Source organism: Leucoraja erinacea, chromosome 6 (assembly GCF_028641065.1).
Source record: "Leucoraja erinacea ecotype New England chromosome 6, Leri_hhj_1, whole genome shotgun sequence".
NCBI classification, from domain to species: Eukaryota; Metazoa; Chordata; class Chondrichthyes; order Rajiformes; family Rajidae; genus Leucoraja; species Leucoraja erinaceus.
In genome coordinates, this window is record NC_073382.1 from 22,096,361 (window position 1) to 22,115,464 (window position 19,104).

At 39.6% G+C, this 19,104-nt stretch overlaps 1 protein-coding gene across 7 annotated transcripts in view; it reads right to left on the bottom strand.

The window, feature by feature from the left end:
* LOC129697950 (dachshund homolog 1-like) overlaps positions 1-19,104 on the bottom strand; it is a 559,880-nt gene that overhangs the window by 23,772 nt on the left and 517,004 nt on the right. For 6 of the 7 annotated variants that reach the window (XM_055636701.1, XM_055636698.1, XM_055636700.1 and 3 more), the window contains 4 exons: positions 10,774-10,921; positions 9,894-10,037; positions 8,859-8,927; positions 2,062-2,177 (listed from right to left, as the gene is read on the bottom strand). In XM_055636701.1, coding sequence (XP_055492676.1) covers positions 2,089-2,177; positions 8,859-8,927; positions 9,894-10,037; positions 10,774-10,921 — 450 coding nt within the window. In that variant the 3' untranslated portion in view covers positions 2,062-2,088. The remainder of the gene's footprint in view (positions 1-2,061; positions 2,178-8,858; positions 8,928-9,893; positions 10,038-10,773; positions 10,922-19,104) is intronic. The other variant, XM_055636697.1, reaches the window with a different exon arrangement.

Below are 19,104 nucleotides of genomic sequence, written 5' to 3' on the forward strand. Positions count from 1 at the left end.
TCCTGGCACATCCCTCTCATGATACATGCCTACCCCACAAGCAACACTAATCAGAGACCAATGACATTCTCTTAACCACCAATCTTTGACGTCATGTTTTTGTCCTTTCCCACCTAAATCCTTCTATTATCCCTTGATACTCTTACTCTTTGACCCTGTCACATCCCAACTCCCTCCCAGAGATAACCCCAATTTAAAACTTAGTGATTTTCCTTCATTCTCACAGCACAGTCCTCCAGCAATCTGGGTTGGATGTGTCCACGTAAAGTTTATACATTCGCCCTGTGACTATGTGGGTTTCCACTATGTGCTCTAGATTCCTCCCACATCGCAAAAGATATGCAGGTTAGAATTTAATTGGCCACCGTGAATTGTGCCCAGTCTTTTAGTGAGTGATAGGATCTGGGGTTGTTGACGGGAATGTGTGAAATAAAATGGGCCCAATGCAAAATTGGTGCAAATGGATGCCTGGCCGTCAGTTCACACTCAGTGGGATGAAGAGCATTCTTTTGTGCTGTCTTATTCTCTGGCTCTGTGACTTGACTGACAATTGGAACCTACGCTACTAGTACTGAATTTCCAAGCAATGTGTTTATAACCTGAGACATCATTAGCAGTTGGTGTAGTGTCTGATTGACATGTATGCAACTTCCAATAAATGTCTAAATAAATGTCTCAGCATTAAAATAAATCTCCAATAATGAAAATCCACCCAATTGAAACCACCCTCCAATGGACCATCTTTCTCCAGAGCTAATCATCCTTTGCTCACACTGACAGCTGTTAATTTGTTTGTGGATATTCTGCCTCTGATTTAGAAGGTGTTCAGTACAAATTTCACTCCAAAAACTTGATCACAAAAATGTAGATAGTTTAGTTCAAATGCAATACCAAATGTGCATTGCATAATTAATTGGAGGTGCAGTCCTTTGGCTGAGGTTAAACCGAAGTCCATTGAAAGTCAACTAATAATCTCAATCCACTATTTTGAAACAGAATAGGCAGTTTATCCCTGGTGATCTAAAATATCGCAGACAGATTATCTGGCCATTATTACAGTGTTGTTCATGGAAACTTGCTATGCACAAACTGACTGTATTAATACAGCAGTGATGACATTTCAAAAATATTTCATTGATTGTCAAGCATTTAGAGTGGTAGAGCTTTGAGAAATACTTTGTAAATACAAATCCTTCTGTCAAAATGGTTCCACCCAGCCTTGGAAATTCAGCTGTGAACCTAAATCTTTCACAAATTTAGGGTTTGCTGGGAACGTATCTATTTATAGACACAAGAGGTTGCAGATGCTGGAATTTCTAACAAAAGACAAACTGCGAGAAGTTATATCATGTTCCTCCAGCAATTGATCTATTTAGTTCATTTAAAGAACTAAAAAAATGGGACTCTCCCTTATGCCTTTTCACACTATGCTTGACAAATAATTATTATATTCATAAAAATGGAAAATGCTGGAATTACTCAGTCGGTCGGGCAGCATCTGGACCTGTACCAGATATTTCATGATCTGCACAGCTGCCGAGACTATATGCTGGCCAGTCAACATCTGAATGGGGGTTGAAGGACAACAGCATTTGAATGGTATGTAATTTGTGGAACAGTGAAGCAGATTAGTAATGTGCGGGAATTGTCTAGTAAGAAAAACGGGGATTAATCAGATTTTAACAAAAATACAAATGCTTACAGTATAGTAACTACTAAGGTACAAGCCTTGACTCGGCAGTTGTTATTTCTAATCATCAGTAAGAAAGGTTTAGATTAAAATCCAGACTTGTGTGTGATGTCCAGATGATGCTATATTTGATTACTTTTGAAAGGAAAAGGTTTGCATTCATGACAAGCAAGTTTGTCTAAACAGTAAGAATGATATTACAGATGATATATGTCCAAGACCATAGGGATTAGGTGGACTATGGTTAGCTACATAAACAGGAAAATCAAACTATAGTCTAGCATTAAGCATAATACTAGGAGGTTCAGCAGTGTTTTTTCAATTAACTCATTCAGCACCAAGTGAATTAATGGCTCTGGGCCTGTACTCACTGGAATTTGGACGGATGAGGAGGGATCTCATTGAAACCCCACTGAATAATGAGGCCTTGGTAGAGTGGATGTGGAGAGGATCTTTCCAGTAGTGGAAGAGTCTAGGACCACAGGGCCTAAATAAAAAAGAATAAAAGTACGGACCTTTAGAATAGAGATAAGGAAACATTTCTTTAGCCAGAGGGTGGTGAAAATCTGTGGAATTCCTTGCCACAGAGAGGTGGAGGCCAAGTTAATGGGTATTTTTAAAATGGAGATTGAAATTTTTTTGATTAGTAATAGTGTAAATGGTATGGGGAGAAGGCAGGAGAATGGTGTTGAAAGAGAAAAATAGATCACCATGACTGAATGCTGGAGCAGACTTGATGGGCCGAATGGATCATTATCATATGAATCTGAAGTACAAGAGTAAAATAAGTAGTAGAAAGGAACCAAGTGCACCACCCACTTCCTCTGCCTTGCAACATTGAACACATTTTATGTGACAAAAAAACTAGGAATTGGGGGTGTAGTCCATTCTGCCCATTGCACTAACTTCTCCTCTTTCAACCAATGAAACATGGTCTACAAGTATAATACGTGCATAACAAATTATCTTCAGGTGAGTCAGATCACAGTCAAAACTATGCCACCAAGAGCTATTAAGGCGTCTGACCAAATATTTAGCTAAAATGGTATGTTTTAAAGGCGGAATGGGAGGAGGGACCATTTTGAAAGGGGATTCTAAAGTTTAAGATCTGGACTTCTAAATCATATTGCCATACAGAGTTATCACCACCATCGTGGTACAATGTCCTTGCCCATGCCTCTTCTTCTTCGTGAGTCCCTTTGGGTTTAAGATGACTCTGGTTCCTTGGGTTCTGCAGTGACTGATGACACAATGTGGATCCTGATGACTATATCGCAGGAGATGCTTGGCGGACAAGTAGCTTGTGGGGTAGTGTATTCCTGCTACTGTTTAAAACATGCTTCCGAGCTTTTGTCATGCATGGGTCTGAGGTTCTCAGGGTTATCTGATATGCTCCTGCTACACTTTGAGCAACCAGGAAGTAGTGATTCCAGGAGTTGTTGAAGATGTTGTATATTTTCAAGGAGACTTCGACAACATTCTCAGAATCTTTTCTTTTTTACTGCCTGGTAATCTCCTACATGAACAAAACTCAGAACCGTTTTCCCACCTCATGAAATATTACATTGCCTTATAAACTATTTGGGAAAATGGTGTTAAATTAATTTAAGCCTTTTCTTTAATGGTGATATGGTGACAATTAGTCTAGTGCCACCAGGCCATAATAGCAGGGTTGTAATGCTGGGAATTGTTACTGAGATGGGGAGGGGTGAGGCTTTGGAAGCATCTGAAAGCAAGGGTGGGAATTTCAAAATGAAAATTGATTTTGTCAGACTGCGGGACAAAATAAGACAAATATCTCAGAAGCAATAGCCGCTGAGACGGTCAGTAAACAGACTGAATATGAATTGGGTTACAGCCAAAATGAAACTCGTCTTTCTGAAATGCCATCTATGATCTAAGAATGCACTTTTGTCAATGAAACACTTTGAAAAGATACTCACTGTGGCATTGTAAGAGATCTAACAGTCAACTCCCACAAGAACGATTTGGTTATGAACTAACCTGTTTTCATTTGTGTGATGTTGGTTGAATGATAGATATTGGCCAGGGCAGCAATAATTTGGATGTGGACATAGTTTATGAGGTATGCAATAGTGGAATGACAGTGAGGAGAGGAGAGGGCTGGAATAACTGAGTTAAGTGAGACCAAACAAACAGGCGAACAGAGGGTGATTTAAGCCATGAAAATAAAATGGTGCTAAAAAAAAGATGAAAAAATGAAACGGATAGAATGAGATAAGAGACATAATGGAAAGTAAGAGACATAGTGGAGAAAGATCGCAATAGATTGAGATAAACAGAATTACATTAAAACTAGCAATAGATAAACAAAGAGAAATAAATAAAATGTTGAAATGAGAAAGAGAGGGATGAAGAGGGGTTTAGAAAGATAAAAAGAGTTAGAGAGAATGGTAGCAAAAGGGAAAACAGAGCAAGAGACAGAAGAGTGAAGGAAAATTGGAGATATAGGAGGAGAAAGAAATGAAAATAGGCAGCTCAACAGCAATGTCTGACAGTGGTATGGAGTGGAGGCTGAAGGAAGGATTGCTGAAAATCTACCCCCTCAGTGTGATTTAAAATGATGGCACCTTTATTTCAATGTGCCTGAATTAGCTGAGTTAAATGGTGTATATCAAATTGCTCTGTCTTTTCAAACATCTCAGCTAATTGAAAGTAAAAGGAGAAACTAGCCGATGTGCTGCTTCCAACTCAGTCACTGTGGATCCACTGGTAATAAAAAGTGACATCATTGTCAGTCCGCAACAAAGCGTTTCCACCTCAACTTTGATTTATAGATACCCTGGAGGCGGTATATAAAACACTTTGCACCTGCACTTTTCTTTCCTGCCTCTTGGCATCAGTTACAGCTCATTAACATACTGATCTCACCTTCTCTTGAAAGGTGACATTATATTACGAGGATTTCTTCTCCTCATGAAAATGAGTGATGGGCAACAAATAGATCAAAGGTGTCAGAGTGAGTGGAGCGGAGATGACATTAAAGGAAGGCATTTGTGATAATGTTATCCTGGGAATGAAATAAAGTGGAGATGGTCACAGGTTGTGCGGAACAGGGGTGGGGGAGACAGGAAGAGATTCAGGTGGAGAATTAAAGTGGTTAATGTGTGAAATGCTGACAATAAGATGACTGCTTTGGAAATGCAAAACAAAGGCAGCGGTACCAAAAAAGCCACAGTTCAGAGGAGCTTTTGTTGTTAACTATTAAGAGAAATAAATGCTATTGCCATTAACAAAGCCAATGCCAATGCTAATTAACCTTTTCAAACCCTTAGTACAGAGCGATTATTGGATTTTGTCATGCAGTGATTGCCAAATAAATTTAGCATGCTTGAAATTACTTATTGCTAATAAAATGTTTACATCATAATCACCATCCACCATATTCAATGGATCTGATGGCATTGGTTATGGAAGAGATAGGTGCAAATCCCAGCTTGGGTACACACGGAAACAGACTACAAAGAAAGGAATAACCCATTCAACCCCTTGTATCTACAATGAACCTTCAGAAAGTAAAGGGCCTGTCCCACCAGCATGCGATTGCATGAGTTCATGCTAAGTTCGCGGTAAGTACGCGCTAAGTACGCGCAAAGTTCGCGCAAAGTTCGCGCGTGACGTAATTTACATCAAATTCACCAATCAGCTGTGCAGGAGGCGGGCCGACTGAATTTGGACGTCACACGGCATCGGGCGGTGACGTCATCATGCAACAGCATGCCGGGCAGTGATGCCACCGCGCAATGCCACGTGCTAGGTGTACGCCGTCAAGACGCTGTTTTCGACGTCAAGACGCCGACAGTCCGTTGGCACGCGGAATTTTCGACAGAGCAAGATTTTTGGAGCCTCGCCTGATGTCGAGACCAGCCCCGCACTACTCCATACGCCTCCGCCGATCGAAGTGGGACCGGCCCCGCGCGGCCGTACGCCTCTAGCGACCACATTTGGTCCTGCTAGACGCATGCAATGGCATGCTGGTGGGACAGGCCCTTAACTCAACACAGCCTCTGCATCAGATTCCTTTCTACCCATCCTGAAAATGAATTTAATGACCTTCATGTTGAAAACTTGATTTGCGTTATTATGAACAGACAGTTCTGTGTATGAGAAGCCGGAGAAGATCCCCAGAAATATAATGTGTCCCAATTGGTCCAGGAAAGTTTAAGGTTTAGATTTTTTTAAAGAAATAACATATTTTAAACCTAAAACACAATGAATAAGATATTATCAACAATTTTCCCAAAGGATAGGTTAAGGATTAGGCTATTTGTCTTGTCGTAAGTAAACCATGTGAGCCCGATGTTTACGAAAACCAAAAAGGGAGTTTACTGACGAAGCCACATTAAAGAATATTACCAAAATAGAGAAGAACGATGACAGCATTCTAGGGAACAGGGACAACATTTATATACGTATGAGAAAGGACAGGTCAAAATATTGTGAATGCTGAAATCTTGTGTGGAGTTGGGGAGAAGGGAGAGCAGGACAGAAAGCATTACTGGAAAGGGAGCAGATTGGATGATTCACACCATTGTCCTCCAGCGGAGGTGGGGCAACTGAGCCAATCTGGGGCAAGGAGAGCAAATCAAAGGCTCTTTGCTCCTACAATCTGTAGCTAATATGTGGTAAAAATAATGGAGGAAGTCAGAAAATTCAAAAATAAATAAAATATGGTAGAAAATGAAATGTAATAATAAATATTTTTCAATAATTTCAAGAGTTCAAGGGCGCAGCGGTAAAGTTGCTGCCTTACACCGCTTGCAGCGCCGGAGACCGGGTTCAATCCTGACTATACATGATGTCTGCATGGAGTTTGTATGTTCTCCCCGTGACTGCGTGGGTTTTCTCCAAGATCTCCAGTTTCCTCCCACATTATGTGCGGGGATCACTGGTCGTTGCAGACTCGGTGGGCCGAAGGGCCTGTTTCCGTGCTGTGTCTCTAAACCAAACTAAACTAATGTAAAAATGTGTTCAAGAAATATCCAGTTAACTATGTTTGTGTGTGTGTGTGTGTGTGTGTGTGCGTGTGTGTGTACGCGCATGTGCGCGCGCACTATAGATATGTTACAATGATTTCCCTGGAGCAAAGGAGGTTGAGACATAGAGATATATAATATTATGAGAGGCAGAGATAGGGTAAATAGCCTGAGTCTGTTTCCCATGGTAAGAATGTCTAAAACTCGAAGCAAACATTTAAAGGTGAGACGGAGGAATTTTAAGGAAATTTGAGGGATACGTTTTTCACCCAAAGAGTAGATGAGGTCTGGAATGAACTGACAGGGGAAATGGTGGAGGCAGAGACAGTATTTAAGAGGTATCTGGACAGGTACTTGAATGAGAAAGGAATAGAGAGAAATGGAATTAGTGCAGGAAAGTTGGATTGGCATCAGCATTGACACGATGGACGAAAGGGTTTTTTTTTTTTTATGTTGCAAAACTTTATGACTCTCTATGACATAAAGTGCATACCTTAATCTCTTTAAATAATGGATAAATAATGACCAGCACAGTGAAGATAATGTGTTTAATTTTCTTCATTAAGTTCTGCCACATGTTTGCTTAGGTGGAAGTAAGGAAGTGAGCGTGGCCTCAGCCGTAATGTTTCATCTGGAAACAATAACACCTTGCATTGGGATGTGAAATCATAAGGAGAACATGCAAACTCCACACAATGTGCTGTAGGCCAAGACAGAACCAAGGTCATGGAGAGCTGTGAATTATCATTTCAGAATGGTAATTTGAGTGGAATAAGTCATTTCTGAATTTGGGATGGTTAAATAAGGTTTATGAAACATCTTCTACGTCCATAAATTCAAAATAATGTAGTAACAAATGCTTATAGCAAACAGGTCAACTGCAAACTTGCCTTTCCACATCACTGGACTTTCTTAAATGCATGATTCCAGAGCACCTATGCTCTAGAATTTACAGACACCCTTAACAAAGGTGTATAATGCTTTCGTACAACCTCAGCAAAACATGATCTGTGAATAGGAGCGAAAGGGCCAACCATTTAACCATGATGCAGATCAGAGATGACTAGGCAAGCAAATCACTCCAGGGCTCTTCAAAGTCATGAAAGTTACCATTGTTTTCAAAGCTGAACCTACTTGACAGACATTTGATTGGGCTTCACTTATTCACTGGACACAATACCAACTTTATAACGCTTTTAACACAGCAAATCTTTTCATCTACTTCAGAGTAGAATTATCAAACAAGATTTGCCCCTTAACTACTCGGAGATTTGCCCCTTAACTACCAGAAGGTATGAGAGGACATGACCAAATCGTTGAGTAAAGAGGTTGATTTTAAAGGAGGAATGGATAAAACTTTGTTGACTAAGTCAAGCATTATGTGGAATATCAGACACAAAACATTGACCCTGTCCTCTTGCTCGAGTAAAATAATTTGAAAAATAAGGCAATGTTTTGAAGAGATACAGATGGAGTAGCCAGTATTTATTCTTCAACTATATCACCAAACATAAATTATCTCGTCACACTGCTTTTTCAGTGAGTGCTTGCTGTGCACAAATTGGTTGCCACATTTCTTCCATTTCGACTCTGAAGGCAAATAAAAAGCTTAATTGGTCAGAAAGCACTTTGGGGTGACCTGGTGTTGTGAAAATCTAAGATAAAAGGTAACTTTATATTGACAGTGTATTTATAGCCATCACTGCATCGCCAAATGAATTGATTGTGGTACGTGAGCCTTCTACTTTTCAGCAATCAAATTGAATTTAAATAGTGAACGGTATATTTGTAGGCAAGATATTCCACCAGTGTAGGGGAATTTCTTCAAAAATATTGCTGTGAGCAGAGGAACACTACATACAAATTATGTGTATTAAATCAAACTCAGATAGCGACAATGTTTAACCAGGTCAACAAGTTTAATGAAGAAGAAAAGTACCGAATTATTTTCAAAGTGCTGAAAATTCTTAATTCTGGAACGTAAAGGGGTTGGTGATTTTTAATGGAAAGGGTGTTCTGGTTTTGGATCAACTTCACTTTGCTTAAACACACAGACCAAGGTTGACATTGCCAAAACTTGTTTTGATGTGAATGCTCTGGTAACCTGCATGCTTGATTAACAAGTGGAAGTGTTGTGAGGAGCTAGATTTATTGTTGTTGTCAACAAATACCTTGTATTGTCCTTTCAGCATCTGTTCGTCCAGTGCTGCGATCAGCTTCCAGCTCCTGGGTCACTGAATCTAACAGAAGCAGATGAGAGCACTAAGGTCAGTTTTCAAAATAGTACTTCTACAAAGTACCTTTCCATTATTCAGTTCACTTTGAGACACGGAGGCCAGACAGTTATTATTAATGTTTCATATGTTCTAAAAACAGTGTACCATAATGCCTAGTTGATTCTATTCTCAATGTCTTAATAAGGTTGTTCCACAACAATATTTTCCACTCTTAAAATGGGAAATAAAAAAGTAAGGTGGTAGGGTGCAGGGATACCAGAATCTTGAGTAAAAAAACGAAGTGCAAGAGGAACCCAGCAGATCAGGTAATATTTGTGGCAGGAATAAACAGAGAACATTTGAGATTGGGATACTTCTTCAGTCTGGTGGAGTTGGGGGGAAGAAGCTGGAAAAGGAAGGTAGGGGTGAGGTCATCTCCATTAATGATAATTGTCTAAAGAATGAACCAACAGTTATATTTTAAGAGGCACTTTGCAAGAGGAATTAAATGCAGGGAGTGATGCAGAGATCGAGGAGGAAATTCTGGAGCTATTGGGACTTGGGAGTTAAAGACATGCTGGCCAATGGTAGAGATATTAAGTTCTGGGATAATCAAGTGGCTATCATTGGAGGAGAGGCAAGGTATCAGACAGTTGGAATAAGTTGTAAAGAGCTAAGACTGGAAAAGGATTTGGAAAAAAAGGACAAACATTTTAAAATGAGACATTATTTGCGAGCTACTAAGGCTCGATGTTGATGAGTGAACAATATTTAAGACAAGTTTGGAGTCAGGCAAAAAAGTCTGAGACTAGTTAAAGTTTATAAAAAGTGGAACAAGGGGGCTGTTTGAAGTTTGGAGTAGTTATGACAAGAGATAACAACTTGTTCTGGCAATGCAGAGAAAGCAGACCTCTGGTAAAGTGAAGTTTATGAGAGATTGATAAGGTTAAGGAATCTGCAGAAGTGCACTAGATTGAGTTATGCTCTTACCGTTCAAGCCCCTGAGATTGTCCGCAGAGGCAGCTTGTTTTAATGCCTGCTCAGCTTGTTCTCGACGCTTGGTCTCGAATTCAAGTGCTTCCTGCAATTTCCTCTTTGCCTTCTTCTCTTTCTTTAACCGTTTCTGAATTATTGCTGGAACAAGGACACAAATTCAGGCGGGATTAATGTTTTTTTATGTTATGGGCATGTTGTGTTCTGAGGCTCAAATGCATTAGTCACTAGCTGGGGTTGTGTTGAGAATTGCAAGCCATCAGAACTGTGTGGCTCAGTTTGTTTCTGCCTTCCTGACTTTTGCAACAAGCAAGTCAGATATCGTCCCAGCTGACTGTCTATTCCACTGTTGAGCTCACCACTGGTTATGGGGAATCCCAAATGTTGGGTGCATGCACTTTGTCCCACACCTTCACACCAGCACAATGTATGTTGTGCAGTCTGATGGCAAAGGTAAGTTCAACTGTGATTCTGTTTCAATTAATCTGAATGATTTGAATTCACTTCCATAACAAAAGATAATGTATTATTTTGTTTTAATTTCTATAACAAAATGTTGAAACTTTTACTTATTATTGTTTTACTTTTGAAGTAATTTGTGGCTGATATATAATTCTTGTTGATCTGTGTGTACATGCCAGAATATCAGGGGCGTTTAAAATCAGTGGAAATTTATTTGGCATTTGTTGTCAAAAGGCCATCATGGCACTTTGGGGGTTATTGCTCACGGACCTCTCTAACTCAGAGAATGGCCTCAGTGGAGAGGGCTGATGAACATGTACTATAGTATGGATAACAACAGTGACAGCACAATCTGATGGTACCTTTCGTTCCTCCATCAGGGGCAAAGGATAGGCTCTGTCTCCTCACCACTTACCTCTGTTTTTCTGCTCCACGGCTAACTGCTTCTCCAAGCTTTCCCTCATTTCCCGCTCCCTGAACAGTTCCATCTTTAACTCGGTCTTTTCAATTTGGACTTGTTTTTCTTGTGCCCTGGCATTGTCAATGGCAACCTTCAGCAGTCCCTGTCAACACCAATGCAGACTGCAACTGTTAACAAATTCATTCAAAATATCCACTCTAGAGACATTCCAAGTATATTCACTGTAGGTTTCATATATCAATCGGTATTAGGGAAATGATTTGTATTAATATAACCTCAACTCATCCCAAATGACTTTACACCCAATGAATTGCTTCCTTTAAAGTTCAGACATTAATGTAATGAAGGAAATATATAAGCCAGTTTGTATTCAACTGCAAATTATATTGACCTGATCTTTGTAATATCAATAAGATGGAGCTATGGTGCAGTGGTTAAATGTTCTGATGAGCAGTTTGATTGTAATCCCACCATTTAAATGTAGCTGTTTAAGAAGGAACTGCAGATGCTGGAAAACAAAGGTAGGCAAAAATGCTGGAGAAACTCAGCGAGTGAGGCAGCATCTATGGAGCGAAGAAAATAGGCAACGTTTCAGGCAAAACCCTTCTTCAGACTGAAATGAAATTTAGCCAATGATCAGCACAAAAATACGATCTTAATTGTGATGACTACAAAATTATTGGATTGTTGTTTCAATATTGGATCACAAGAGTCATTCAATGTAGTCATACTAGAGTTCCCTCTGTGTGACTCCAGACTGCTAGTTTGGCTGCTGCTTAAATACCTCCTCAAATGACCTCGGAAACCATTGGGTCCAAGGGGGAATTAGGGAGAGCTTTGCCAATGGTGCCCACATCCTAAAAAATTAATAATAATATTTGGGATAACTTTTCATTCATCTTTGGGATCTTTGTAAAATCATAGCTCCATAGAGTTATGGAAAGATAAAGCACAGGAATAGACTCTTTAACCCCCCCCCTTCCAATGTCCATGCCAAACACAGTAATTCTGTTTATAATGTATCTGTACACTGTGGATGGTGCAATTGTAATCATGTATTGTCTTTCCACTGACTGGTGAGCACACAACACAAGCTTTTCATGATACCTCGGTACACGTGATAATAACTTAAACTCAAACACCAAACAACCTATTTATACTAATCTTACATGTATCCATTTTTTTTAAATCATCTACCATTCCCATCAAATCCCCCAGATCTGTTATTTACCTATAAACCAGGGAGAATTCACAGTGGCCAATTAACCTATCAACTCACATGCCTTTGGAATTTTAGAAAAAACTCAAATGGTTACAAGGGAACGTGTAAAATCCACACAGGCAACACCCAAGGTCAGGATTGAACCCAGATTTGCAAGGTAATGACTCTTCTGGCTGTACCACTGTGCTAGTTTTAAAGATCACCCAAGAGTGCAGAAATAGTCTGAAAATCAGCTCCAGTAATGCGATACCACCCAGAGTTTTTGCCTAGATTTCTATTGTTGGAGCAACTTGAAAATAATCAGCCATTATATTCTTGTTGTATCTTTGATGAAGCCGAGTTTTAGTTAAAAATATAAGAAGATATTAAATTGGTTTCTGGGCTAGCTTACAGCTTATATTTAGTGTCAAATTAGGCTTTCCTCAGGTTGCGGGGTGTGTGAGATAACATTGTCTCCCAAGTGAAGGAGCTAGAGAGATAGCTGGTCAAACCTTTGAAGTGAGATGCCATAAACCAAATAACCAATGTTTATGGGGGAGCAGGCAATAAAGGAAGAGAGAAATAAACAGTTGCATCTTTGTAAACAAGTGACCTATGTTTATGAGGGACCAAATGACAGAGGAAGCAGCGAACAGAGCAAGGGTGGTCTATTTGGAGATAAGGCAAATGGACAATGTTTTTAGTATATCTTGTACCATGTAAAAAAAGGGTTTGATGTGATGCATTCTGTGGAAACCTTTTCCAGTACTTCTGACCATGACTAATGTCTGTGGAATGTGATAAGGGGACAAAAAACCTATTTAAAGCAATGTAATTCTGTTGTTCAGAGAAGGTGATTGAGGACAGTCAAGTGTCTGTGTTGGTCACTTGACTGGAGTTCTCCCTCCCTTCCATCGGCCGATGTTAAGTAAAGTTTTGAACTGGTCTACCAAACCGTTTGTGTGGTGTCTGTTTATTAAGAAGCGAACCTGGTTTAGTTGTTATAAAAGTAGCTTTTTCATCTTCAAGTTGTCAGTTTTTCCGTAACCTCTTCTGCTGTTTCCAGGTGACTTTTATTTTACTCACTGTCAACAAACATTCTAATTTCATTGCCACCAACCTCACTCTAATGTCCCCTGGTCTCCTTCCCATCACAGACCTATTATTTTGCATTCTCTACCTCTTCTAACTTTCAAGGAAACTTAAAATGAGCTTTTCTTTACTTTTCCAGGTTACAATGATAGGTCAGCAACCTGAACCAGTCAATAACTTAAACAAACTTAAAGGCAGAAAATGGCAGAATTACTCCTTTGTTCAGGCAGCATCTCTGGAGAGGGAAAGTTTTTTTTTCTGTTTGTTTTAGTACATACTGGTGTTTGATCAGCTTTTCAACACTTCTGAAATTGCCAAGTCAGGTTTCTCAACAGAAATGTGACATTTTTTTGTATGACTATTGTAAAAAAAAGCAGCTCGCTCATTACATTCCGAGGTCTACTGAGACAGCTCCATATTATGTTGGAATGGAATGAATATTGATGTCTTTTGGCAGCCTAGTGGTGCTGCTTCACGGATCCAGTGACCCAGGTTCTATCCTGACCTCTGCTGCTGCCTGTGTGGAGTACGCATATTCTCCCTGTGATGGATTGTTTCTTCTGGTTATTCACAGCCCTAAAACATGTAAGTTGGTAGGGTTTTTTGGCCATGTGAATTGCCACTGGAGTAGGCTTGAGTGGTAAAATCTAGGGATGGTGTATGGGGGAGAGTTAATCAGAATGTGCGGAGAATCAATTACATGGAAAAATAATGTGGAATGGGATTATTCTATGAGTTGGCATAGACTTCATGGGGTGTAAGGGTCTCCTTCAATGAAATCATTAAATAGAGTCATAGTCATACAGCCCAGAAGCAAGCCCTTTGACATTACTGCGTAGTTAATTGATGGTGGTGTTAATCCTGGCCAGATTGAAGAAAGTCAACATAGTAGAGAGTCAACATAGTAACGGGTTAACATAGTGAGGAGACATACATAAATAGGAAGAGGTACTGGAGGAGAGACTTAGTAAATTGTAGAGGAAGGAAATTTGAATGAGTGTAGGAATAGCAGAGCCGATGCATATTTAACCAAAGGATTTGAATTGTTTAACCCTTGATGGTGTAGTGGCTTCTATTATCAAGGTGGAAATAAATTGTCCCTGGATTCAGCAGTCTTGATTGGATTTATGATGAAATTGACAGCAAATAGAAATTGATTGTTTAAATTTGAACAGCTAGGAATTCCACAGGAATTGGAATGGAATAGTATTACCGGCTACAATGCTGTAGAATGAGAAGGATGAGATGGACACTGAAATTTGAAATAGTAAATTGAAGGCTGAGACTGAATTTGGTTAAATTGGAACATTTATCATGATTTACTTTAAATTAGAGTCATGCCTGTAGAGAAGTCTGGACTGAACCCAGCTGAAATTTATATGAGGACCCATCATCAGATATACATATTATAACATTGTGTGAATATGAAGAAGGCTGATTAGTGTTGATCCTAGGATAATAAAGAGTATATTAGGGAACAGAATAGCAATAGGGATACAGTGACAGAGTAGAATATAATAGGTTTGAATAGGGATAGGTATGACAAGGAATTATAGTGAATGTATGGGAAAGCATGGGTGCATGATGGTAACTTGCTTTGTCCCAAGTTTTTCAGGAATTTTAGGTTTTAGATTCGACAATGGAAAGGGATGGAAGAATGGGCAACAACATGGATGGAGGGAATTCACGCCCACGAAAACTCGGGAGGTGAAGACTCATCAGAAGGAAATTGTGAAGCTACGCCCATGAAAACTCGGGATGCTTGGCAAGATTCTGGGAAGAGACATCATCATCTTGTGTTGCTGATAGATGGGAAATGTAATGTACACACATATGTATATCTGGTTAGCTGATTATTGAACTATTTGGTTATCATAAATGATGGGTTATCATATATGATTAAAAAAAAGGAAGGAATGTTAATGCTGGCTAGATTGGAGAGGCCCGGACTGAAATGGGGTAAAAGCTTCAGGGCTGCTGGGAGATTTGGTCAATTTGGAATTGCTCTCTGCTGAACTGGGACAAGCTGCGGTGTGGTGCCAGTTTGTCTAGAGCCTAGATACAAGCTGCAAGAAAAGAATAAGAAAATCTGCAGACCCTGTCAATTAGGTGCAAAATGCATAGAATGGATTAGATGACTGCAAACCAGACATTCTCCTTGTAAATAATTTTAAATAATGTTGCAGAGTTCTACTTTGCCTAATGTTGATTGGATGAGGTATTGAGCCTTGTCTGGTTTTCTTGCAGATCGGGATAAATGTTGCTATGTTTGCTTCCTTGAGAAGCCCTGTTTGAATACACTGTGTTCACTGCTGTATTATTGGGTTAGGGAAATGTCTGTTATGTATGGGGTTAATCAATACCTGTAATTGGATTGTAAAGAGACCACCCCCATGTGGTTTGGCCCCTCGAGGTCCCGGGATCTATAAAGGTCCGAGCCACGAGGTCCCGCATCGACCTTCTGGGACAGGATTGCGTGATGTTGTGGAGAGTCTCTGTTTGATCAAAGCCTAGAGGGCTTGATTAGGCAGATACGAGGATCGAACCTGCGGTGATTAGGTACAGTGGTGGGAACTGTAATTGTGTTTTGCTAAAATAAAGATTAGTTGATCAAGTGCTTGATTCAGTGGTTTTTGACTGAAACTAGACTGGGGGGAAACTTAGAACGAGCAATTTACAGTGGCTGACTCATATCTACTGTGGACACTGCACATACAAACAATTCATCATTGATCATATATAACTTCATTTCTGAATTTTGATTGGATATAAAATGAATTTTGGGAAGGAAACATCCAGGTTCTACCATATTTGCATTTAACACCAGTGTCTGAGGACAAATATCCAACCTGACAACAATGTCTTCAAAGCACATTTTTGTTCAAATAACTACAACAGAATCCAAATGTTTTAAGGTGAGTAAACTCACAATATCTGGGTTTTAGTGGTTTAGATAGAGTCTGAAAAATGCATTGTTTAAAAGTAGATCTCAACTAACTCTTAACTATGAAAGTTGCTACGATCAGGGCCACATCACTTTCAGTAAGTGACCTTGCATTAAAATAAATTAGTCGCCTAATAAATTATAATACTCCTCATCATTTCGCATAATTTTGAAAACATTTTATACAAACACTAAATAACAAGATTGGCTGAAGAGATAAAAGTAAATCATTGCCAGGAATTACAGCAGTAACTCAACGAAGGAAAAAGTTGCCTGCACAGTCTTTGTAAATAACCCAGCAATAATGAGATGCAGGAAAGGTTAATGTAAAATTTAATAAAGGTATTAAAAATTATCATGGACTTTGATCGAGTTGATAGGGGTAAATTATTTCCACTCTGTTACCAGTGGACTGTGATTTATAATAATTGCAAGAACAAGCAGAAGGGAAGTTTTTTTTAAAAACAGTGAATTTCATTCTGGTCTGGAATGCATTGCCCGGAATCAGAACCAAAGCAGAGTCAGTAACACCAATTAAAAGTAAATGTGTTCCAAATTTTAAAAGGAAATTGTTGTAGGGCTACAAAGTTAGGGAAGGATAGGATAGATTTTTGGAACGAGTACAGGAAAAGTGGATTGTATAGTCTCATTTTATGGTGTAAGATATCTATTAAACAGAAATGAGATATATTTGCATTCACATGGCCAATGATTTTCATTTAGGCGTGAATAATTTGTTCAATGATTGTATTTGTTATTGGAAAAATCTAGCATATTGAAGCACTAGGCATGTCACATTTATTAAGGACCCATTACCCATCCCTTTGCAGTTTAATAAAATATATATTTGTTATCTGAACATCGTTAGCAATGCCAGTAAACTCATCCCCAAATTGCTCTCGAGAATGTGTTGGTGAACTGCCTTCTTGAACCTCCTTAATTTTAGTAAAGCTCCTGGCTTTGGGGAGATAGGTGCTGAATTTAAACCCAAAGTCAATGGAGCTTCAACAATATTATTCCATGTCAAGAGGGTGTGTGATGTGGAAGGGAACCTATAGCCGATGGTTTCCTGCATCAAATGCTTTGCCTTTTTAAACATATAACCATATAACCATATAACAATTACAGCACGGAAACAGGCCATCTCGACCCTTCTAGTCCGTGCCGAACACGTATTCTCCCCTAGTCCCATATACCTGCGTTCAGATCGTAACCCTCCATTCCTTTCCCATCCATATAACTATCCAATTTATTTTTAAATGATAAAAATGAACCTGCCTCCACCACCTTCACTGGAAGCTCATTCCGCACAGCCACCACTCTCTGAGTAAAGAAGTTCCCCCTCATGTTACCCCTAAACTTCTGTCCCTTAATTCTCAAGTCATGTCCCCTTGTTTGAATCTTCCCTACTCTCAGTGGGAATAGCTTATCCACGTCAACTCTGTCTATCCCTCTCATCATTTTAAAGACCTCTATCAAGCCCCCCCTTAACCTTCTGCGCTCCAAAGAATAAAGACCTAACTTGTTCAAACTTTCTCTGTAACTTAGTTGCTGAAACCCAGGCAACATTCTAGTAAATCTCCTCTGTACTCTCTCTATTTTGTTGACATCCTTTCTATAATTAGGCGACCAAAATTGTACACCATACTCCAAAATTGGCCTCACCAATGCCTTGTACAATTTTAACATTACATCCCAACTTCTATACTCAATGCTCTGATTTATAAAGGCCAGCACACCAAAAGCTTTCTTTACCACCCTATCTACATGAGATTCCACTTTCAGGGAACTGTGCACAGTTACTCCCAGATCCCTCTGTTCACCTGCATTCTTCAATTCCCTACCATTTACCATGTACGTCCTATTTTGATTTGTCCTGCCAAGATGTAGCACCTCACACTTATCAGCATTAAACTCCATCTGCCATCTTTCAGCCCACTCTTCCAACTGGCATCAATCTCTCTGTAGACTTTGAAAATCTACTTCATTATCCACAACCCTACCTATCTTAGTATCATCTGCATACCTACTAACCCAATTTACCACACCATCATCCAGATCATTGATGTACATGACAAACAACAGTGGACCCAACACAGATCCCTGTGGCTTAGTGGATGTAATAATCAAGTGGATTTAGTGGATGTAATCAAGGCTGTTGGTGGTGTTGTCAGTGCAGCCTGAGTTAATAACTTCATTTGTTGATCTGATTTGTTGGCTGTGACATTACTTAGTTTCGTCTATCATAAGCTATCTTTAGCGTTTAGCAAGCAAGATGTCCTCTATCAAAGCTTCACAAACTAGCATCCCAATTCTTGGTATGACAGACAATGCTCTCTGCTTGCCCTCCTGCACTCCTTATTGAACCAAGGTTGGATGTGTGTATAAATCATGGTGGCTGTAAACTTCAACAACTCATTTATTTCAACCATCAATGATGCTCAGTAAAATTGAGTCATTACAGCTGCTTCCTTATGATCTTGTCAGAGTTGCTGCACATACTATGTTCTGAATAGGGAAATATACTCAAATCATATTGCCTCAACCTCATGTGCCCAAATCAATGTCAGAAGTTAACCTCTCAACCAATAACCTAATCATTTCACTTGAAACACTGTGTGCAGTTCTGGTCACCACACTATAAGATGCAATTCTGCTGGACAGAGTGCAAAGGGGATTAACCGGGATGGGCTTTAGTTATGGGGAGAAATAGGTTGGATTGTTTTTCCTGAAGTGTGGGAAGCTAAGAGTGGCCTGATATAAGATAATGAGAGGCATAGATAGATGGTCAAACTATTTTTCCCCATACGAGGGGAATCAGAAACAAGAAGCCGTGGGTTTAAGGAAAGAGGAATGAGTTTCCAAGGGGGTATTTGAGGAGTCTGTTTTTTTAACCCAGAGGATGGTTGATCTTAGAGGATTCAGGGGAGGTGGTGAAATCAGATGCACTTAGTATGTTGGTGAGGCATTTGAGCAAGATAAATAAGTAGCCATGGCATAGAAGGATGCATACTCAATCAAGGATAAATGGGATTAATGCAGATGGATGCACATATGGTGGTCTGAAGAGACCATGGCTGTGTAGTAC